The sequence below is a fragment of the Chenopodium album genome, chromosome 13 (genome assembly GCF_948465745.1).
Source record: "Chenopodium album chromosome 13, dcCheAlbu1.1, whole genome shotgun sequence".
Classification (NCBI taxonomy): domain Eukaryota; kingdom Viridiplantae; phylum Streptophyta; class Magnoliopsida; order Caryophyllales; family Amaranthaceae; genus Chenopodium; species Chenopodium album.
In genome coordinates this window covers 2,160,488-2,184,433 of record NC_137846.1, presented here as the reverse complement: position 1 = coordinate 2,184,433, position 23,946 = coordinate 2,160,488, and the positions used below count along the sequence as shown (strand labels likewise).

Sequence of the window (23,946 nt, the reverse complement as noted above, 5' to 3'; positions counted from 1 at the left end):
ATTACAAGTAGATTCAAAGACAAATGTCAATTTAGAAGAATGTGATAAAATCTTGTAACCAATCTTGTAAAATAGTGACAATAAATAAGAAGGAAGCACCGTTACATAATAAGTGGTATACAAAAAAAGTAGGGACTTGTGTCTTGGTGGGAAGTTGGATATTGTATCATCCATGTGCAACTATAAAATCCAATTTAAAGTTAGATAGCATGAAATAGGCCCATTTCCATGTGCTATCACATGCTCAACTATTTCGAGTTTTTGCCTTAAACTTCTCTCAATATTTCACATATACACAAAAAAGGTATGACTTATCAAAGACCTATAGTAAACACACCATGTGAATTTATAACAAGTACATCATTCATTCATATTACTACCTCCGTTACAGGTTATGTGCAACGATTTGACATAAAGCAAAGAGGAAATATGTCTAATCGTTGCACATAACCTGTAACAGAGGTAGTATTAGGTTTTGATTTTTCATTATAAACTGTTTTTTTTAACAAAACTATTAAAATGCACACTCTTTTTTTTTTTTTAATAGATTACTCATCGTCTTTATATAAATATGGTATATTTTCTCTACTCTTTTATTAATTGTATGAATTTATGATATTGATGTATATATGAAAAACATAATCATGCAAGATATTGGCTGATTTGTATCAATATCTATTTTTTAGCAATCTGTCGGCTTTTTATAATGGTTACTCACTTGTTAAATTACTAATTATCAAGTTTATGCATTGACAAATGTGAAAAATGGATAAAATCAAAGATAGTTTATTTAATTGACTAAAAATCTTGTTGGAATTTTTAATATTGTATGAATTTCTAACAAAAAAAAATAAAAAATAAAAAAATAATATTAGGTTGGTATGTCTGTTTGTTGCCCCCATTAATATTGCAAAGGTCCTTTTTGCCTATAGGGAGGGAAAATTGGTTCTTCTTTTATGTCATAATTTGCTATATTTCTTTTCAGCCACTGGTTCTATTTTTTTGTGTCAGTATTTATTATCTGATCTTTCATTTAATTTGAAGAAGATGATACTATCCATTTTGGTAGAGTGTCGGTCCTTTTCTATTTCTTCAGAATGTTAATATTAAGTTGGCCTTCATAATTTTGGGTTCATAATTTTCAATTGCAATTTATAGAAAGTTACAATATTTAGGTACAAAAATCATGACCTGTTTGTGTGAAGGAGGCATTTTCAGAATAAATCTGAGGGTCATATTGATTTCAAGGATCCAATACCTACGTGTTTTTGTTTTTCTCATAATAATGTAGAAAATAGCTCGACATGAAATAAAAAAATTTATACGTATGTACATACTATATTTTTTAAAGGTGAGAAAAAAAAAATAACATTAAGAGACCCTCTTCATAAGAGAATCCTATGTACAATGTACTATATTGGTGATCAATCATATAGCTAATTGATCATAAGATTAAGTTTAATTAGTAAAGGTATAAACATAGAATGAAAACCTAGGATTATTTGACACTTGATTGATTCCATATCTATCATCAAAGCTCAAAAGAAAGTATTTTTCTCCCATTTATTTATTTCTTTTCAAAAAGCATAAATTACAGTAGGGTTAAGTCACATGCATCAAAACAATCATAGTAAGCTTTTAATATTTTGTGGTAAGAAAAGTGATAGACAAAGCCCAAAGGCAAACACCAGCAAAGTGAAAAATGCTGTTAAAATTGTAAATGAAATCAATACATTATTCTGTACCCGAAATTTGCAACTATTGCTAGCAGCTATTAACACAAGCTTCTCAAAGAGCTAACACAGGCGCCAAGTAGCAACTGTTGGAAAGTACAAATCATACAATGTGTACGCTTAAAGAGCGCATAAACGACATAGATCAGTTACATTATTTGATTATGCACACTGAATGTACACGCCATAAGCATTACAAGTTTTGCTTCTCAGTGACCCGGTTAAGGAAACTGGAAGAAAACAGCGATTTTGTAGCTCATCTTCCTGAACCCTAGAATGGGGATCAATTCTTCATCACCCTACATTGAGGGAACACCTGTACCCTCTCAAGGACCTTACCCTATTAATTACCAACAAATCAAAACAGTCTGGAATATAACTATCACATCTACAACATCGTTGTTTTATAAAAATTATGTACATGACTTTATTAACATGATCAAAATGCTTCATCTGGCAATAGCTTATAGAGGAGTTCCTGAGGAAGATGCTCTCAGATGCTTGGCTCCATTCTCAGGCGCAAGGTGTTCTGAAGCAGCTCTCTTGGGTCTCAGCTGCATCCACCCGAGAAAAAAGAAGGCCAAAATCATTTTTGGTATACATGCATAAAAGCACGCAAATCAGCCAAATAATACTAATCAAACTGGTACCTTCTCCTCTGCATGCTTATAGAAGTGTCTGATTAGAATATTTTTGCTCTCTGTACAGATAACTGCAAGGAAGGTTTCCAACAGGTCAGTGTATGTTTCTGTTCCTCGGAACAGAAAGTAAGGATGAGTTCTCAGGTAGTTAATATTCTCCAGAAACAGCTAGCCAGGCAATCATAAGTTTCATAACATATTTAATTATTTACATTTAAACTAGCAAAAATTCTCCCCCCGAGATTTAATTAAACTTTTTCATTTAAAAAAAAATGAAGATGAGAAATCTTTCATAAGGTTAAAACCAGATATTACAGAGAGATAAGACCTTATTGAGCTTTAGAGCTATATCTGACACTAGCAAAGATATTTCTTCACAATTAATATTACCAACTGATAGGTCAAATCTCTGGGGATTTATTTCTATGGATGGTTAAGGTAAATCAGATATCCAATGACCATTGATCACTCATATACTCTCTCTGTTTTTAAAAAAGATATCTAAGCATCATTATCACTCATATACTCGCTCTGTTTTTAAAAACTTGCACCACTTGACTTTATACACTATTCACATACCCTATATTAACCAAATTATTTTTAACCAGCATATGAAAGTTGTGCATTGGCATACGTTTCTGGTCAAAGCGGAACAGCTAATAAAAAACAGAGGAAGTATAAAATAATTATTCATTTAACAATCATTGCAGATATCAAGTATTGATTTGTAAAGGCCAAGGTGTAACTGTGTAACCTCCTATCCATAGCCAGTCAAGATATGCAAAGAGAATAGAAGCAGCCTTGGTGAAAATAGAGCAGATAAAATTTATCATTGTTTAGAATATTCAATATTGCATATTTTCATACCTAGAATTTAAAGTTACTTATAATTGTAGCTTGCAGATGAATCAGCAGCTCAAAAAAGCCTAGACTCAATATTATTCCATTATAGCTTTCGTAAAAGGTAATTCTTCTGCATAGAATGATTGTTCCATTGCTTATAGATGATGCTATTACTTTTTTTCAGCAGTAAATTCTTCTCTTATTCTTCTGTGTCCTTATCTGTCTACTGGAAACACTTGCTTCCAAAAAATAAATTACTTTCACTTATTTTAAGATGCTACAAAATATCAAGTACAGTACTAAGCTACTAACAACAGGTTGGTGCTTCTCAACAGCGCCCCCACCCTTTTTTTTTTTTTTCTTGTTTCGTGGTATACCTTTATGTTGATTTGTACTTTTCTAGTATCTTAGTTGGTTTTTATGGGGAAAATTTGTGTAACGCAGTTATATGATTATGCCAGACTTCCTTTCCGACCCATCACTTTAGTTGATGATTTTCCATCTACTGCCTGTAAATTTGATCATCCTGTTCTCACTCTTTTTCCTGTGAGCAACAGCCTCTCAAGCAATAATCAGTGATCTTAGATACCTTTCTCCATGATTATCAGGAAGAATGTTTTAAAACAAAAACCAATCCTTAAGAAACAGCTTCTACATAAAAAAGAATATGTTAACTCATGTTCATTTTACATTTGGAGTGCTTCTAGATACACCAGGGTAAAAAATTACACATTATGAACATGTGAAGTTGTGAAAGCACTTGCAGCTGCAAATGCGTAGTTTATCTAACTACCTCCTTGAAAATTAAACTGTTGTCATGTCAATTTTGATATCATCATTGTCTAAATGGAACAGGATGCAGAATTTCTAAAAAGATCAGAAAAAGGGTAGACAAAAACAAGCAATAACATAGATACCTTAGTGTATATATTAGATTAGTAAACATTGTCACAGATCCTACTATGTAGCATCCAAATTTCAAGTTATACTACGCAACTTATGGAAAATTATTACTGTGTATTGTGCATTTACTGTATGAATGCAACATGCTTACATGATTAGGAATATATAATTAGCAATACCTTGATCAGGAGGTGGAAGAGTACGACTGTGAGTGGGATGGTAGGTGGCAGGCGTCAATCTCTGTACATAAACAGGAATTAGTAGCCTATTAGAATGCTACGTAAAGGCATGTGATGAAGGACTTCCTAATTTAAACATAATCCTTTCATAAATCAAATCAACAAGGCTTTGAGGCCTTTGACCTACTCAACGCTGGACCCAGCATAAATTGTATCATAGGAAAATTATCCAGCACAGATATACATTTGTTTGCTGGCTACCTTACTACGGAGTACATCACAGACTTATGTAACTAGTTGTAAATTTGACACTTGACAAGAGGTCTGTCAGGAGAAAACACTAAGGACTCTGGTGTAGGCAATAGGGTCACAAGTAGGATTAGGAATTTGGGGGGTTCAATCACATGAAGATATTACTTCTGAGTTCTAAGAAAACAACAGAAAATTAAGAGAAAACTGTAATTAGGTGCAGCATGAGGTGGCAAATCATTATGTAAGGTACATTGAAAATTTGAGGAAAAGAGAAGAATAACATGCACAAAGGAACTGATAGCCACTAAACACTCAGTCAACTTCAACATTTAGACTCTCCCCTATTCTGCAGGTAAAGTTTTTTTTACCTCTAATGATATGAATAAACTGTTCAAGTAAGGTACTCCCTTTGCCTGGTATGAGGGCCTTCATTCTTTCTACTTTATCTAATTCTTGAAGTTCTACTCTAATTCAAATTGAACTTGAAATTGACAGCTAGTGGGGAAAAAGAATAAAAGAAAAGAAAAAAAGAGAGCAACCACATAACTGAAAAGGTCAAAAGGAAGTGAACCAATATCCTAAATCAACAAGGATATGTGAGACTCGTGTCAGAGCTTTTTCCTCTTCCTGTTACTCATGTCATTCACATAGATATCCTTCTCAAAATCAGTCTAGTATACTCTTATGCCACAACCTAGGGATCCCAATATTATAATGTGCTCTCACTTTGTACTGCATGAAGTAACAAAATTACAATATTTTCAAAAGACTAGGACATACCATAATAGGAGCAACTCGCATACCGGAAGTACTACTTCTTTCTCTACGTTTTAAGACAGATAGTGATTTTTGCAGTTTTACTCTGCTCCACAGTCCACACAAAAAGATTCCCACACTTAAACTGAAGGTTTTTGTTTTGTGGGAAACTTACATGTCGAGAAAGAGTGATAATTGGCCAACATGTATCAGAGTATGCTTGATTAGCTAGTCGGTAAAGAACAATACCTTTTATTGGGGGGGGGGGGGGGGGGTAGTGTGAGTGAGGGCAAGGAAAGATTATAAATGCATGGTTATACTAACTTCAGGAAAGAACACACACACAGCAGACGCTAACAGAATCTTGAAATCAAGAAGTCCTAATAGCATATGTATTATTACTAGGTGCCTGTACAAAAGGTGGGTTTTAACATGCAAAGCTTCACAACTTCTAGTGCAGAGAGTCTGTTCTTCAATTTTCATTAACTATGTTATGGAGATGTAGGAGAGGAGTACAGTAACCTTAAACAACAGTGTACTAGTTAAGGCAATTTCATTAAATGAATGACAATCATCAGTGAAGTATCGGTCAGAAACATGATGCAACAAATCAATCGTGATTGTCGTTATTTCATTTCCTCTTTACTTACTAATATACCTTGTCGAGTTGTCACCGTACTAGATAAGTCTTCTCCATACCTCTCAATTTTCCTCCCCAGCCATCAAATATCAAAAGAGCCTAGTTTCTCACGTGTGCCAGAAGCTTATATATATTGAAAAACCATATATCCCACCCAATAAAAACAAGGTGTCAAGGTGTGAGACTGTGAGTCATTAGTCAACAATCACTCAGCATGTATACCACTACAATTGATTCTCTTGATAAGTGCGGTACGTAGCTATGTACACTACAGGTCACAAAATGTGTTTCCATTAATCAATCTGGCATGTAGATATTAAATAAGCCATACATTACATAGAACAATAAAATCAAAATCCTAACTCCTTGTGATTGAAATCTTCTTCGGTTGTACAACAAGATTGAAACTTGTGACTTGTGAGTTCTTTAAAGAAGATTGGATGTAGCCTGAATCTAGACTCCAATCCCAGCAGAAGTGAGAAGGCTGGTGCAATGTGGAAACATAGAACTAATGGACCCAAAGACTAGTTTACGGCTTTACGCTCTCTGGAAGGAGACGGGTCACTCACCCACTCCTTTTATGAAGTTATGCCCATATTGGTCAAATTGAGTTATGATTTATGAAGACCAAATTCTACACTATAAGTTGAATATTTGAAGGTTGTGAAGATTGAAGAGTCCATTCAATCGAATGCCTTTACTTCACCCTAGTTAATAAAGAAATGCTGCTCATCAAACTTCGTAAATAGAAAAATGAATTTGAGGTTCAAGCTAAGACTATCAATAAGCAAGCAACCTTAGACTAATTGAGAGCCCTAGAAAACAAAATTATCCAGTCTAATTAACCCATAGAGTTCATCAACATCAGATGCAACTGCATATAATACTTACATTGGCATATAAAGAACAAATTTAACTTCTTATTCTTTTTGGTGATTATAAACAATGTCTATAATGAGATTAATGACATTATTGAGTTTAATGACCTTCATAAAATTGAACTGCGTCAACTGTGAAGATCAAATTTTCAGAAGAAGCATCAAATATTTTCTCAACCATTAGAACACAGCCAAGTTTCGATTTTTAAACCCAGATGAATTTCTCCGCCATGCTATCACAGCAAAACACATACAAAGACAGCCAACTTTCAACCCTAAATAAACAAACTCATAGTTTATGCCATAAAATCCCTACATTTGTCTAGATTGCAAAGTTGAGTCACCCATTGTACAAAAGCTTAACTAAAAAGCTAAAATTTTTAAATAATTCTGATAAAATTATGATGATGCTTGCTAAATACAATTCAATAATAACAATAACAATAATTTCACATTTCACATAACAAATCATAAGCCAAGCATTTAGCATACAAAATTTGCTCATAATTCGAAATACCCAGATGAAACACAAATCCCCATCATTCAACAAAATAAATACAGCAAACCCAGATCAAATTAACATCATTTCTAACGAAATTAAGAACAATAATTCGAACATCAATAAGATTCAGAGATGAAATTGCATCTTACAGAGGGATTTGAAGGATCAGAAGGGCGGAGTTGGCTGAAGTTGTGAGGATCGTGTGAAGGCCAGTCGCCAAACATGGACCCCATTAACTATGAAATCGACAAGAATCGATGAACTCAGAGGAACACTAGCAAATTGTAAGAATTTGGTATGCAAAAGATAGGTTTTTTAGGGGAGAGAATGAAAATTGGCTGATTACATGTTTAATCTCAGGTAAGAATTAGCACTTGAATACTAAATGTCTAAATTCTAGTATATTTGTTAAAAGTCGTTATAAACTTGTGATGTTAAAAGCTAAATTTATTTAACTAAGTTGATCGTAATTTTGCCAAGTTTTCTTTATGTGTCACGTTGTCTGCACTTGTTCTCTAATTAAGCAAATTACGATAACAAAATTAATCATACAGAGGATATAGTACATTTAAACAGTTATTCGATTTAATCAAATTAAAGTATGATACTACGTAACAAATTTGAGTTGATATTTTAACCCATTTCATAGGATAAGTTTAAACAAAAAGAAAATAAAACACACGTTTGATTAACACATGCTATGAATTATTATTGATAATGTTCTTTTAAAATATTGCACTTTGGCCTATTGAGTTTTTCTGTATTTATATTACGGCTCGTGATGGAATACAAACGAATATGATAAGATTGATAACATCAATAAATAACTAATTACACCAACAAATCTAAATTAATGATGAAACATAACTATTTGGGCCTAGTCCATGTCATAAGCCCATTATAGTTGAAATGAAGAAAATACACTTCTATAATCCAGGTTATCCAGCTCATCATCCATTAATCATCATAAACTACAAATTTACCCTTAATTTGTCTAATAAAGTACAGTTTTGTCACCTGAAATTACATCTATAAATAGCAGCCAATGATTAATGACATCTGTCATTCATTCTCTACTTCATCTCACTACGTTCTCTCAATATAAAGTACATTCGTTTACTTTAGTGGGGCGATCCCGGGTCAACCCCCGGGCAGCATACTTTCTCTGTCTTTGCAGGTTTAGCACTCGAACACCCTTGCAAGGCAAACCTCAGATACATTTGGACATTGGACATCTTGTTACCCAAAATACCTTTACATATCGAGGAGAATTATTTTTCAAAAATAAAATAACTTTATAGAGCATCAAGCTAGACATAAATTTTAGGCGAAATTGGCCTCAACATCATGAACTTTTAACAAGGTGCAAGTAGCAGCATGAACAATGACTAGTAGTTATAACAACACAAACTTCTTTATTAGGTGCACAAAATCACAAATGAAGCTTGATACCAAAAATTTGCCGAAGACATGGCACCTAATATTTTATTATCATAAAAAATCGTCTGGTATTGCGTGCCTCGAATTTTATGCAGGAAAAAAATTATCAAACGAGGTTTTAAAATTTAGTCAAATATGAGATCAAATTTAGCAAAAACATTACAAAAAACATTGATTTGCGTACTATAAAAATGTATCGATTAATGTATTGGGTCAATTTGGACCTTGATGACTAAATATGATATCAAAATTTTCAAAAATTTATAAAATATTATTATTCGATAAAATTTCCGATCCTACGTTTCATTTATGATATTTTGTGCATCTGATGAAGAAGTTGGTGTTGTTACGGTTACTAGTCAAAGTTCATGTTGTTATATGCACCTTGTTAAAAGTTTGTGTTGTTGAGGCCAATTTTGCCTAAATTTTATAGCTAAAATATTATATCGCCAAGAGGGCAAATTCAAGTGCAAAATGGAGAAGCACTATATTTTATTCATATGTTTGGTGACTATCGAGATGGTTGAAGGTATTTTAAGTTGTATAATATGCACATGATCGATGTGGAACATGTTGAAATGGGAGGGAATTGATGTGAGTGAGATATTGCAATAAAATGGGGTGAATTATAGTATGAAACTTGTTAGTCACTTTTATGCACAGATTTAAAGAAAACTTACAATGATGAAGCAAAAATATAATGCAAGATAGATTTCAAAACCTACAAATACACAATGATGAAAATGCGTCTTCTAGTAATGAGAGAGCAAGGGTGAAGGGGGGGGGGGGGGCTGGTGGAGGCCCGACCTCCCCGGCCCAGATTTGCAGGCCATGAATCATATCTTTTGGCCCCCCTTAAAATTATTATATATATTAGAAAGACACACATGATATACGTAGTAGTGAATAAAGTTTGTCATGTTGGTTGGGTAATGAAGCTTTTTCCCAAGGATGTTGGGTTCGAATCCCATCACTCACGCATTTTTTAAAGCAAATCAACTAAAACAGGAATTTTTTGAAATTCAAATTTTAGGATTATATGCTACTTAATTAGATAATTGTATTGATATAGGTTAAATCATGAAATCAAAAACACTGGATTTTTTTTTACAAAAAAGTTAATAATCAATAAGAAGAGGGTTCCACTTCAAAGACAAATTTGAATCCCGAAAGTAATTTGAGTGATGATAATGAGCAAAACACAAGTTTTGAGGGGAAAAAATGGAGGATGATTTTCTTAGAGATGTTTTGGTAGTACACATAAAAAGAGATTGTTGTAGATTTTAGTATTGAATTTTTGATTGATGATTTTGCTACTATGAAAAATCGTAGAGTATGATTCAACTATTTTTTTTTTATAACAATAAAATATTAGTACATTTTAATTTTTTCCATCAATTTGTTGTTTAACAAGTCCAGCCCACAGGACTTGTAAATCTTGGCTTCGCCCCGTGAGAGAGTATGGTAAGATAGTAGATACCATGCATACGAACCAACTACAACCATTTTCGTTAAACACTAATACACCATACAAATATGATACAATGCTTGTGGGCTCGTGGAGATATTTAACATATTATGTCGTGTCGTGTCATATCATCACTAATCTGATCAATTTATTATACACTAAATTTCTTAAACATCATACATTGCACGTGGAGCTATCAAGCATATTATGTCGTGTCATGTCATCTCAGTACTCACCTAACCCAATTATGATACAGTAAATTTAATAAACGCCATGTCTTGCACGTGACCCTATAAAAAAAAGACGTGACATATTGTCGTGTCATTCTCAGCACTCACCTGACCCATTTACGATACACTATTCTTTGGTTTTATAGACCCACGGTTTTATAGACCCACATATTGTGTTCGATTCACATTGCATAGTCAGATTGGGTTAACTTTTGACCGCGTCACTACATTTTAATATCCACACGAGACCTAAAAAGTACCAACTCTCCACACTATTGGGGGGTTGAGGGATGAGAGAGAGTGTGCAACAAACTCGCTGCTCGCAAGAGTTGTCCAACATCTCCAACCTCTTTCCTTCTTTCCCCACTAACATTTGATTTTCCCCCTTTCTTTTTCTTTTTTCCATTTTTTTTTTCTGTCAAAAATTTTGGGCGTTTTTCTGGGTTGATTTGCTGCACTTGCAGCAGATCCTTTCTATTTCCCCCATTTCAAAACCCTAATTTTACTCCCAATTATATAATTGATGGAATTTTTGGGGAAAACTGTGTCGAAGGAGTTCAAAGGGTTTGGGGTTTTTGAAGGAGTTGTTGAATCATACGATTCGTTAACTGGGTTTTTCAAAATCTTGTACGAAGACGGCGATTCCGAGGAAGCTGATTTGTCCGAGGTTACTCGTTTGATCTCTTCTTCATCTTCTGTTGCTGCTGTTAACTCAATTGCTGGGAATCAGAAAATTGCGACAAGAAAAGTTGGGAGGAAGCCCAAGAAACGGCGTCGTAATGATCCAGGTAAATCTTCTGACAATTTGGAAGTTGATAATTCGCAACAGAATTTAGTGATTGAGCCTGAATTAGGTCGAACTGCAGTGAATGATTGTTATGTTTCTGTTAATGTTAATGGGAATTTGGATGGTATTGATGGAAATGATGGTTTAGATTTGAACCGCGGGTTAAATGTCGATGATGGGGTTCAAAATGGGGAAGTTAGGGGTGGTATTGACTTGAATTTGAGTGTAGACGATGATGGGTTTGATGAGGATGATACTAGGATTGAAAAGGTTGGTTTAGTTGAGAGGATAGAACACGGGTTCGATTTGAATTTAGGGATTGATGACGAGGGCGTTAACGGGGAGAATGGGACAATAAATATCAATTCTTGTGTAGGTTTAGGTGAAGAAGTGAAAGATGGGGATGTCAGTGCTGTTGATGCTAATCTTGTAAATAGTAGGGTTTGTGATTATCAATTAGATGGAGGTGTGGAGGCTGTGTCACCGAATCAATGCCAGGATGGAAATTCTGGTCGTAGGAAGAGGAGAAAGATGCAGAAGAATTTAAGTACTCCAACAGAAACTGTGTTGAGAAGAAGTGCACGACGAACAAAGGCTGCTGCTGTAAATGAGAATGATGCTTCTAGTGCCGTGGTAGAAGATGAAGTGAATGATATGTCTGTGGTGTCGGGGGTTATTGATGAAGCTGAAGAAAAGCCTGCTCCTCAGGTGCTGGAAAGAATCATAGAACCTCAAACTCCTCCTCCTAAGATTGAACTGCCACCGTCTTCAGCTAATTTAAATTTAGAGGGAATTCCTGTGTTAGATATTTTCTCTGTATATGCTTGCCTTAGGTCGTTTAGTACCAAATTATACTTGAGTCCTTTTGAATTGGAGGATCTTGTAGCAGCATTGAAGAGCAGGGTATCTAATCAATTAATTGACTTAATTCATGTCGCCATCTTGCAAACATTGAGAGCACATCTAGAATTGCTTGCAAGTGAGGGATGTGAATCTGCATCGATTTGTTTGAGGTAAAGTTTACACTTTGAATATTTAAAATTGTTGGCAAATAAAAAATCAACCTTGTGATTGATTACCGTTACTCTTTGTTATATAATGATAGGAATTTGAACTGGGATTTTCTGGATGCAATTACATGGCCTGTGTTTATGGTTGAATATCTACTTATTCACGGTTCAGGTCTAAAGTCTGGTTTTTCTCTCAATCACTTGAAGCTATTTGAGGGCGAATACTACAAAAACCCAGCAGAGGTGAAGATTGAATTGCTTCGTTGTCTTTGTGATGATGTTGTTGAAGTTGAGGCCATTAGATCAGAGCTTAGTAAAAGGACAGGTATTGCAGAGGCAAATATGGATACTGGTCGAACGGTGTGCAATGATAGGAAAAGGAGAACCTCTTTAGACGTTCCCGTGGACTCTTGCCCAAGTGAGGGCATGAAAGAAGAGGTAGCTGATGGAAACAGTGATGAGTGTTGCCTTTGTAAGATGGATGGGAACTTGATATGCTGTGATGGTTGTCCTGCTGCATATCATTCAAAATGTGTTGGAATTGTCAGCAGTCTTTTGCCAGAGGGTAATTGGTACTGTCCAGAATGTGTGATTGGCAAACTGAAATTTGCCAACAAACCTCAGAAATACATTCGCGGTGCAGAGTTACTTGGAACTGATACTTGTGGACGCCTTTTTTTCAGCTGCTTTGACTACCTTTTGGTGTAAGCTCCTTGGAATTTCATATAGCTAAATTACCATATTTATTACACTGAGCTTTTTTGAATATATATATTATATATCTACATGGTCTGGCTTTAGAGTTGCTGTGTCTGAGTTTCTGAATAACTTTTTCGCTACAAATGTTACCAATGTGGTTAGAAGCTGATAGTATATAACTTGGCTTTATTTTACTATTACTTTTACCAGGATGAAACAGAATGAATGTAGATATGCTATCTTACTTAAGAAATGGACCCCTTTAATGATTTTTTTTTTCCAAGTACTTTGGATCAATGTAGAGCATGACAAAGTGCCATCAACAAAAGCAAGGTTTGTTACTTTCTGTTATTCATCAGAAAGATGCATAGTAAATGTGTTTTTTAGGGTATAAGTACTCCTTAGGTAGCTCATAACTTGTGGTTTTTAAATCAAGGGGGAAACTTGAGAAGCAAATTTCATTTTCTATAAGATACATTGTATGTAACAGCTCTTTGAATAGCATAACTGGAAAAAAAATGATTGAACACAAAATTGGTAGCATAAGAAGTCAAAACTGTTGTATTCCTTTTTCTTAGAAGAAGATAGATTGAAAAGCATGAGTGCCTTTTCTTTCTGAAGTTTTCTTCCTTCTGGTTGTATAGAGCTCCATTTTTTTTTTGAAGAAGTGTTGTACTATTAATGCTTCATAACCTTTAGGTATGGGTAGATGTTGGAAAAATGTTAAGTGTTTGGTGTTCCTTGGTGGCTTTTACTCCTAGAAACTTTTGAAAGCGTTTCTTATTTTTCTTCCTTGAATATAGAGCATGTGTCACTGTTAGACACTGGACTTGAATACTGCACATTGACAGGCTAAGTGGCTTTTACATGTCTCTGAATTATGGTGTAGATATAATTGCTAAATTGCTGGTTGATTACACCCTTTAAAGGATGTGGGTGGATCTAATGCTTATATACATTTTTTTTATTCAGGGTTTAGAATCGTTTGAAAGAGGTAGGGTTCTGAGATAAATTGCAATAATCTTAATCATGGTTCTAATCCTTTCATCATGGTTGTCTTTCTTGGTGGTCAATGGAAGGAAGCTGGGGCTCCTTTTGAAAAAATAAGAATATATCTTTGTGTATCTCCACAATTCTGCGTGTCTTCTTTTCCTCTCAATTTTCTGTAGAATTGGAGGTCTCCACAATGTTTTTGGTTTAACTCTGATGATCCAAGAATTGACAAACTGTTATCTCTTCCTCGTGCCCACCTTAGGATTTATGACCAACCATATAGCAAGGCATGAAGTATTAGGCTGACAGTCTCAGTGAGACTGAGGGAGTATTTACTACTTGGAGATATTACCATTTCTCACTGGTTTTTTCACTTTCTTCTGTAAGCACTTGTTCTGTCAGGATGGCATATAGGATATTTATTGGGATTCGAGTCTTCATTGAGGATAGATATTTTTCTCATTATATCCACTATCCAGCAAGTTCAGTATCTGTTTTTCTCTGAAATTCTTTATATCTCACTCATGAGAGCTGCCACCTACAGGCTTATGTGCACTTGTAATTTAAGGGAAAAACTATAAGATTTTAAATGACATCTTATCTGTTGACTAGAAAGAACTTCAAAAGTGTACTCATGATTTCTGAACAAAGAAGACTCCAATACCTGTTCTGATGTTTGGAATTTGATCAACAGTAATATCTGGGCAACTGTGTAGTGTACCGATGACAATACATATTCTGATGGGTAAGATATTTACATTTTAAACATCTGTTGGGAAAAGCTTTTAAATAAAATGTAACTTTTAAAAAAGTTTAGGTTCACAGGCTCATGTTTAATGATTCTATTGTGTCTCTGTTACTCCAGTGGTTACATTTATGTTCATATTCCCTATTTTATGCAAAATTTCAACATTTAATAGTACATCATCTTGTTTTCCTTCATTTTGTTCTGCCATTCTACTGATAGAGATGGAAGGAGAAGAGAATTATTTGCCTAAAACATATATTTGTATTGATATGTTATTAAATTCACAGGTCAGATTCCAATGATGCTGAGACTGTATGTAGTTATTACCACAAAGATGACCTCAGTGATGTTATTCAACTTCTGCAATCATCTACTATTTTATACAGCTCAATCCTAAGTGCAATTTCTCAACATTGGGCCTTCCCAACTGAATATGATGGAAGGAAATCAAAAAAATTTATCAATACAAGATATTCTGGTCATTCGGGTTCTGAAGTTTCTGAACCTGCAGACTTTCTTGGTTCAGATACTGCAAAAACTTGCAGAGAAACAAACAATCTACTTATAAGTTCTGAAGGATCTGGTGAAGTTTTACAGGAGAATGAGTTGATTCAAAAATCTTGTAGACCTGTGCCCAATATGGCTGCCAGAGGTACATCTGGAAAGAAGCTTTCATCTTCTAAACTGAAGAAGAAAAAAGGTCCTGCGAGAAAAGGTAGATCGTTTTTGAAGGCTAAAGAGGAGGATGTGTTACAAGAGCAACCTGGAGATAATTATCTGAATAGCTATAGCTTTGCTCGGACAGCATCTTCAGTTGTTGAAGAATTATTGAGAAAACCCACTGGTAAAGATGCTCCTAAGACTGAGGAGGAGATCATTTCAATTCAGTTGAAGTTTATTCTGAAGAAGTCAGTAAAGTCTTGTTGGACTACTATTCAAGACCTAAATAGGAAGAGACAGATAGAAAAATGTGGATGGTGCTACTGTTGCAGATTTCCCGTTGAAGGAAGAGGTTGTTTATTCAGTAACCCGAATGGAATATCTGTTTCAGATGCTCTTGAAGAAGAAATTGATGGTATCCTGTCAAAAAGGAATAAGAAGGGGCATCTTGTAGATGTCATTTGCTACATTCTTTTTATGGAAGAGCGCCTGCGGGGACTTCTCTCTGGTCCTTGGCTGCGACCTCAATACAGTGAGCTTTGGCGTCAACGTGTCCTCAAAGCATGTGATGTTTCTTCACTGAAACTCCCTCTGCTTACGGTAATGTTTTCTCTCTAACATCCTGATTTAAAAACATCTTCTGTCTTAAAATGTGAATTATAGGTTATTTGTGCAACTAATTGTAGAATAGGTTATTTTTTCGAAATTCTTAATAATAAATGCTGATCTTTAGGAAGAAGTTTTGAGATGTATATGGTATTTTTATACGAAGTATTACAAATGCTAACTTATCTAATTTTCACTGACTAGTTAGTCAATGAGTTGAAGTTTAAAACTTCGCAAAGTGTTTTTGTATACAACAATCTTAGTCACCTCAAATTTAATAATTATCAGTTTACCAATTACCACCTCGAATTACATAAATGTCAATCCAATTCGCATGAAAGCCAAGTTTTCAAAAGGGGTGGCTTTTATTTGATGTAGGCTGTACATTTATTAAATTTGGGGTGACTAAGCCCTTTTTATAAAAGTATACTTATCATATACAAGACTGTTGGAAAAGCTATTTAACTAATTTGAATGTGACAGAGAATATGAGTCAGTGTTTGCTATTTACAGAGTTATCGCTTTAAGTTCCAGAGAGTCATATTTACTCTATCTTATTGACTTATTGTAACTGGAATTTTTTTTCCTTTGGGTGACGTGGGGGGGGGGGGGGGGGCAAAGATTTTATTACAAAGGGGACCTTTCAAGACTTCAGGTGCATTTATTATATTTTGGCAGGTTATCCAGTTTGAATACTATGAGCATTAGTGAATACTACTTTATGTAACTGAACATTTTGTTAGTTTGCATTTTTTTTTTTTGGTTGCCAAGGATGCTTTGTATCTGATTGGTCATTGTGCTCCAGTCCTTTTGAATTTGTTGACCTACATGGAGTAGCACAATGAAATGATGAACTATTAGTATTATACTGCTTCCTTTTGTAGATTAATCTAGTAATTATTAGTTTTATCTGTGAATTTCCTTCTTCATACTTCCAGAGATTTAATTGGTTTGGAATTTTGCCTTCATTATTTTCTGAATTTCTGGTATTTATTTTTGTTGCTGTACATGCAGCTGGAGGCCAATATACGTCCTTTGGCTATTTCTGCTGATTGGTGGAAACATGTTGACTTGGTTACTACTATGGGTTCAGCTTCTCACTTTGTGGCCAGTTCACGTGCAACTTCAAAGAACGGTCTCAGCAGAAAGAAGGTTAGATATGCTGACTCAGAAAATAAATCATCAACTGCTGGTCGTGGTTTAGTTTTCTTTTGGTGGAGAGGGGGTAAGACTTCTCGTAGTCTATTCAATTGGAAAGGCATACCTCGCTCATTGGCTTTGAAAGTGGCCCGAAAAGGTATGCTTATGTTTTGGCTCTTTGAGGTCAGTATTACATACTCTTTTAGCAATCACATGTTCTTTCAACTCAGTTGAAGCCTGACTTTTTGCAGCTGGCTGCATGAAGTTACCGGATATACAATATCCCGATGCTTCTGAAATTGCTAGGCGAACTAAATGTGTTGCTTGGAGAGCTGCTGTAGAAACATCCACAAGTCTTGAGCAGCTGGCTTTGCAGGTAATTTTGCTCATCAGTTGTTATTTAGTGGCCACTAATAGAGTAGCCTTTCATATCCTCCAGGTTTATAGTCTATCCTGATTTTATTATTCTGTTGTGTGAAATGAGACTTCAAGAATATACTTGGTGGTTTCAGGCTTTCAGATGCTTCAAAAACTCTGTTTTTAAATATCGACATGATGTTCCAAGCCCTCTGATCTTCCAAATTAACTGAGTGCATCCTTTTAAATACTAATGTTTGTTAAATCGTTATAAGCCTATGTTGCATAGAAACAAGAAATGGAGAAACATGTGGAAATAGTTTAATGTAAGAGAATGAAATATTGATGACGACCCACCACTCTTTGTCCTTTATCACAATTCACGATGGCAATAATGTCATTTTAAGGGGGAGTCTTACCAAAAAGGGTATGTAGTACACAAACGAAAGAAAGACAGATGGAGTTTAAAATCTTTATGTAGTCTTGTTGACTAGTGCAGTAGTCTACTAACTACTACTCTCATTTAACTCTCACTCTTAATGTTTACACCATAAAACAGATACATGCTTCTTTGCTCTTGCTCTGCCTTTTCCACTGCAAGTAGATCTGAGTATCTGATGTTATCAACATAAGCTTTTGTATGTCGTTTGATATGCAAATCCTCTCATTTCTCTCTAATTGTTCATAGAAATTGCAGTTTCGCATAGGTTACGGGTTACGTAAACATGTGAAAAATCTTATGCATTTTTTTTGGTAATCTCTTCCTGTACATTTCAACCCCCCCCCCCCCCCCCCCCCCCAAAAAAAAAAAAAATAAATAAATAAAAATGTGCTAGTATCAGCCCTACCACTGTTTTTGATGTTGATGCACTGATTATGTAATTTAACTTTCGAGTTTCACATGTGATTATGACTATGATGCAACCTACTTTCCAGCGCATTATTATATGTTGAGGCTGTGGAATTTATAGAGCAAACTACTTTATGCTTCAGCTCTACTTATGCTTATGCCTGTAAAGCCAGTTCTTGTTATATTTTGTTGGCTCAGGTGAGAGAGTTTGACCTGGTTATTCGCTGGGATGATATTGAGAATACTCACTCTCATTCTCTATTGGACAAGAACTCCATAAAGTCGATCAGGCTGTTTAAGAAAGTCATAATCAGGCGTAAGTGTTCAGAAGGTACAGTTGCAAGATATCTTTTGGATTTTGGTAAGAGAAGAAGTGTTCCAGATGTTGTTCTCAAACATGGGCAAAAGTTTGAAAAATCTGACTGTGAGAGGAAAAAATATTGGTTGGATGAGGTGTATGTTCCTTTATATCTCTTGAAGAGTTTTGAGGAGAAAAGAATAACCCGCAAGGCTGGTAAGAAAAATTACAATAAATTCCGAAGAGGTTTTAAAGTGTGCAAGAAGCCTTTGAGGGAAAAAGGTTTTGACTATCTTTTCTCAAGAGCAGAAAGGGTTGACAGTTACCAATGTGGACACTGTAACAAGAATGTGCTGATTAGGTATATTATTTCAAGTCTTGTAAAATTTCATATATTTTTTCTCTTATGATCTGTTGTGAATTGGCAATGCTATAATAATTTGTTTAGGACTACTGTATTAGGTGGTGTTAAATTGACAACAGAACAGGATATGGGGAAATAAATAAATTATATTTGATGATATTGCCTGTTTGTGTGGTCAACACTCAACAAGGAACATTATAATTCAGGTCTTTGGCTGTTTGTATTTCTTCTAGATAACTGTTTCCTGCTTGAGTTTGGTTTTCTGGATGTAAGTTTGTGTAGCTTTGGTAAAGAATCAAAGTTGACATCATATTTGGGTTTTCTATACTGAGTATACTCTATATGCTGTTGTTTTGGGTTTTTATCTTGGTTACATGTCTATTTTGATGCGATGGTAGTTGGGTTGGAAAGGACTTTTGACTCACAAGGAAGCTAAGGCTTAATTCTAATCTAGTTAGGATAAGTCATATCTTTTAAATGTTTACTTAAGAGTCCTACATGGTTTTCCTAGTCCCTTTAGGATTGATTTTACATGTATGGTAAACATGTATTATCATTATTGTTAGAACTTAGAAGTCCTAGTCTTATTAGGTATGCATTTTCTATGTAATTTAGGATTCATTGTTAGATTGTTCTAGAATTGTTTTTGCCTATATGTAAAAGAAAAATGCCGAATTTGATTCTTTAACGGAGCTACTCAAATTCACATCATTTATCTTCCATTTTGGCCTGGAATTTATAGATTGATAGGTTTAGAGTCTTTGCTAAACTGAACTTTTGTTTTGGGGACATGCTCTTTGTGTGGGATTTGAGTTTTTGATCTTTCATTTCTTATTCTGGACTTTAGGTTTGAACACTGTGTTCTGCACATTTGGTTGGTATACTGTACAGTTATAACTTTTCCTTTTTTTTTTTGGTGGAGCCACTGCCACATGAATAAAAGTATGATTATTCATTTTCTGCATATAGTTTGCATTGATGCCTGAATCTGTAATGGCATTGGTTTTTGAAAAACACCAAAGGTTTATGGGGTCTGGGGTTATCTCTCACACACCTTTGATGTTGTGTGAGTATGATATGGAGTAAAGATGATTTGTGATTTTGAAGTGTTCTTGTATATTTTGAGACAGTATCGCTAAATTGTGGTTTGTTGTTTGTTTATTGGAATAACTTGAAAGAATATCTGATGTCATGCGAGTTTGGTACTTTGTTACAAGATGAGAACTTGCTTGCTTTTGCTTGGTGGGATCATACTTCTGTGAATGGTTTCTGTATTATCATGATTTCTTGTATAACTGATGCAAATTTCTTTGCATTTTCAGTGAAGCTGTGAGCTGTCAACTTTGCAACGGTACGTAAATTTTTTTGATAATGGTTTGTGAATGATGGTTGATGTGGTTACTTATGGCGTTATGTCTTTGCTACTACTCCTTCGAAGAAATCAATATCATGATTCATATCACGTCCTTGTATTTTATTACTGATGGTAGAAGACAACTTCGAGTCTGAAGTATAGACTAACTTGTGTTGTTCCTCGCTGCATGTAACAAAACTTTGATATATAAACTATAAAGCAATCATTGTTTACTAAGAATACACTTTATGTAAAGGAAATGGACTTTTGTTACTTTTGGAGGCATTGCTGAGTTCTGCACTTTGAGTGATGGTTACAATAGTAATCTTTTGATATTTGTTTGAACATGCTTATATCTCTATGTATTCTTTCTTGTATTGGGGTTGTAGGATTGTTTTCTATTCCCCCTTCTCTTGAAGTTCTCTTTCTACTTCTGGATGATAGTGATTTCTTTATGCTAAATCTTCCTAGGGAAATTACAGTATCTATCTTGTAGATGAAGCTTAAATTTTTTCGATCATGTATGATTTTGTTGTTGATTTGGTACTTGTAGTCTTGTACACAACTGTTATGGATGTTGTTGTTGGTGTCCTTGGCTCTTACATGGGTGCATGGCATTTTTGGTTGATTTTATTGGTGTACTTGCATGAAATTTAAATTTTGCTTCATATATCTGGATGAATCTGACTAATCAGCATTCATTTTTAGGGTATTTTCATAAAAGACATGTCATGAAGTCTTCAGAGGGAATTACTTCTGAATGCTCATATACATGCCACAAATGCCGGGCAGGGAAGCATGTAAAGAAAGAAAGCAATCTGGGGAAACGGAAAATTGGTAAACTTCGGGCCACGAAAAATGTAAAGGTTGTCAGTGAAGGGCACTCTGCATCATTGAGGGCTAAGCCTCGGAAGAAGGGAAGACCCTTAGGCAGTCGTAGAAAAGTGCTTCTGCGAAATGCTAAAAAGATGCTGTCCCATGAGCAGTCTCCATCACAGAAAATTACAAATGTCTCTACTGGTGTTACTCTGCGCCGTTCTGCTAGAAAAGCAAATTGTACAACTCTGCATTCTAATAGTTCTGCTAGGAAAGCAATATGTACAACTCTGCATACTAATAGTTCTGCTGGAGGAAAAAAGAGGAAAAGGAATAAGCGTAGGAATTTGGCATCAAAGAAAACCCCGAAGGGCATCTCCTGGCAGAAGAAAAGAACACAAATTCTCCATTCATTCTGGATAAACGGCCTTATGCTATCTAGGAAGCCAAATGATGAGCGGGTAATACAGTTTAAAAGAAGAAAACTCCTTGTGCCATCTGAAATCTCTGCTGAGATTGATGATCAACCAAAATGCTCTCTCTGCTCTCAGCAAGGATCTACATCAGGGTCGATGTATATTTCTTGTGAAATATGTGGAGGTGATGTTCTTAGAATCCTCTAAACCTTGATTACATTTTAAATTTGAATAGCTTTAAAAAATATACATCAGCTTTGATGTATATTTCTTGTGAAATATGTGGAAGTGATGTACTTAGACTTTACTGAACCTTGATTACGTTTTTAATTTGAATGGCTTTAAGTTAATTTTCTATGATATGTATTGTGGTTTTTGAAAGAGAGTTCTTGTTTGCAGATTGGTTCCATGGTGATGCATTTGGACTTAACAAAGGAAATATTGATAGTCTTATAGGGTTCAAATGCCACGTATGCCGTGATAGGAGCTCTCCTGCTTGTCCTTTTGTTGACAAATCAAGGGATGTAAGTATGCTTTTTATGGAAGCTACTTGTGATGCTCAAGAATCATCTGAAGTTGTTGCTGTTAGAAAGGATACAGATAATGTGCTAGAGCTTCAGTGCAATGAAAATTCTTCTGGTCTCTTAAAGGCTCATTTAGCACAGAATTGTGATAGAAATCTTAATCAGGTTAAGACTCTGATGCTAGATTCTGAGTTGAGAGTAGTAAATGGGTCACCTACCAGCAAGGAGGCTGTATCCTGTTCAGAGGACAACAGTACCCTTTTTACTGAAGCTTCTATTGAGGCTCCGGATGCCCAGGGATTACGTGAAGCTGTTGCAATTCAAAAGGCAACAGATTGTGTGTTAGAGCTTCAACAAAAATGTGATGGAACTTGTGACCAATATGACACACCAATGCTAGATTCTGAGACCAGAGTTGAAAACGGGTCACTTGGCAAGGAGGCTGTATCCTGTTCAGAGGATAACAGTACCCTTTTTACTGAAGCTTCTATTGAGGCTCCGGATGCCCAGGGATTATGTGCAGTTGTTGCAATTCAAAAGGCAACAGATTGTGTGTTAGAGCTTCAACAAAAATGTGATGTAACTCATGACCAATATGACACTCCAATGCTAGATTCTGAAACCAGAGTTGAAAACAGGTCACTTGGTAATGATATTGCATCTAGTTCGGGGGATGTTAGTACCCTTTTTATTCAATCTTCAAGTGAGGCTCCGGACGAGGTTGTTGCAGTTCGAAAGGAAACCGATTGTGTGTTAGATTTTCACTGTAATGGAGGTTCTTCTGGTGTCGTAGAAGTCCATGCTGCACAAAATTGTGATGGAAATCAGGATCAGGGTGAGACTCTGATGCTAGATTCTGAGTTGAAAAAAGTAAATGAGTCTCCTATCAGCAATGAGGTTGTATGCTGTTCAAAGGATAATAATTCTCTTTTTATTGAAAGTGTGAGTGAGACTCTGTATCCTCAGGGATTACCTAAAGTTGTGGCAGTTCGAAAGGAAACAGACGTGATAGGGATTCAGTTTAATGAAGGTTCATCCGGTGGTGTAGAGATTGATTCAGCTCATAATTGTGATGGAAATCTTGACCAGAATGATACTCTGATGTTAGGTTCTGAATTGAGAGTAGAAAATGGGTCACCTACCAGCAAGGAGGTTGCATCCTATTCAGGAGAAGTTAAACCTCTTTTCAATGAATCTTCAAGTGAGGCTCTGGATGCTCCGGGGTTACCTGGAGTTGTAATTCAAAAGAAAACAGATTGTGCACAACAGCTTCAGTGCACCGAAGGATCCTCTGAAGTTCATTCAGCACCGAGTTGTGATGGAAATCTTCACCAGGATGAGACTCTGATTGTAGATCCTGAGGTAGGAGTTGTGAACGAGATACTTACCAGCAAGGAAGTTGTATCCTGTTCAATTGAAAGTCACGATCTTGACTTGGAGTCTAAATTGCTTAGGGAGTCTGATGAGAATTGCATCTTGGAAAGAAAGCAATAAGCTAAATGATCACAGTTAACACTACTAACTGGACGACAGTTCTGCACATCAGTTCAGTATGGGAAGGAGCCAACGGACACAGAAAGTCTAAAAATAGCTGAAAGGATAGATGATACCCGTTGTTCATTATTCTTGTACCTTGGTATTTGTTTATGGCCTCTAATCACGTAAAAGAAGAGGCTGCAGTTTCTTGTCGACACTAATTGTAGCAGTGGGGGTTGTGATACCTCCATGATTTTGTCACCCAATTTCTGATTCATGTGACCAGATACAAAGACCTTAGAGGTAGGATAGCTTTTACAGCAGAATCAAATGATAAATACTTTGTTGATTCTTCGTAATTTAATGAAAATTTATAATTTAAA

The 23,946-nt window shown here is 35.3% G+C and overlaps 2 protein-coding genes and 1 long non-coding RNA gene across 3 annotated transcripts; 2 read left to right on the top strand and 1 right to left on the bottom strand.

Annotated features, from left to right (window-relative positions):
- Window positions 1–1,696: 1,696 nt before the first annotated feature.
- LOC145575919 (DET1- and DDB1-associated protein 1-like) lies at window positions 1,697–7,728 on the bottom strand. The gene is made up of 4 exons (XM_081633708.1): window positions 7,477–7,728; window positions 4,300–4,360; window positions 2,384–2,445; window positions 1,697–2,287 (listed from the first exon to the last, which is right to left on the bottom strand). The coding sequence occupies exons 1-4, from the start codon at window positions 7,558–7,560 to the stop codon at window positions 2,198–2,200; spliced, it is 297 nt and encodes a 98-aa protein (XP_081489834.1). The 5' UTR covers window positions 7,561–7,728; the 3' UTR covers window positions 1,697–2,197.
- On the top strand, window positions 2,206–4,280 carry LOC145575920 (uncharacterized). Its single transcript, XR_014098293.1, has 3 exons — window positions 2,206–2,328; window positions 2,442–2,518; window positions 3,085–4,280. It is a non-coding gene; the product is annotated as an uncharacterized LOC145575920 (long non-coding RNA).
- Window positions 7,729–10,759: 3,031 nt separating the features above from the next.
- LOC145574206 (DDT domain-containing protein PTM-like) lies at window positions 10,760–23,946 on the top strand. Its single transcript, XM_081631947.1, has 9 exons — window positions 10,760–12,265; window positions 12,358–12,966; window positions 14,990–15,962; window positions 16,983–17,265; window positions 17,360–17,484; window positions 18,514–18,974; window positions 20,300–20,328; window positions 21,040–21,747; window positions 21,963–23,946. The coding sequence occupies exons 1-9, from the start codon at window positions 10,989–10,991 to the stop codon at window positions 23,579–23,581; spliced, it is 6,084 nt and encodes a 2,027-aa protein (XP_081488073.1). The 5' UTR covers window positions 10,760–10,988; the 3' UTR covers window positions 23,582–23,946.

Bases quoted from the DNA above. Each gene is read 5' to 3' on its own strand.
- LOC145575919 (XM_081633708.1), bottom strand. From the start codon at position 7,560: ATGGGGTCCATGTTTGGCGACTGGCCTTCACACGATCCTCACAACTTC. The intron at 2,446-4,299 runs GTATTGCTAATT...CCTTCCTTGCAG, and splicing joins TCTTCCACCTCCTGATCAAG to TTATCTGTACAGAGAGCAAA. The intron at 2,288-2,383 runs GTACCAGTTTGA...GGGTGGATGCAG, and splicing joins ATAAGCATGCAGAGGAGAAG to CTGAGACCCAAGAGAGCTGC.
- LOC145574206 (XM_081631947.1), top strand. From the start codon at position 10,989: ATGGAATTTTTGGGGAAAACTGTGTCGAAGGAGTTCAAAGGGTTTGGG. The intron at 15,963-16,982 runs GTAATGTTTTCT...CTGTACATGCAG, and splicing joins TGAAACTCCCTCTGCTTACG to CTGGAGGCCAATATACGTCC. The intron at 18,975-20,299 runs GTATATTATTTC...TTGCATTTTCAG, and splicing joins AACAAGAATGTGCTGATTAG to TGAAGCTGTGAGCTGTCAAC.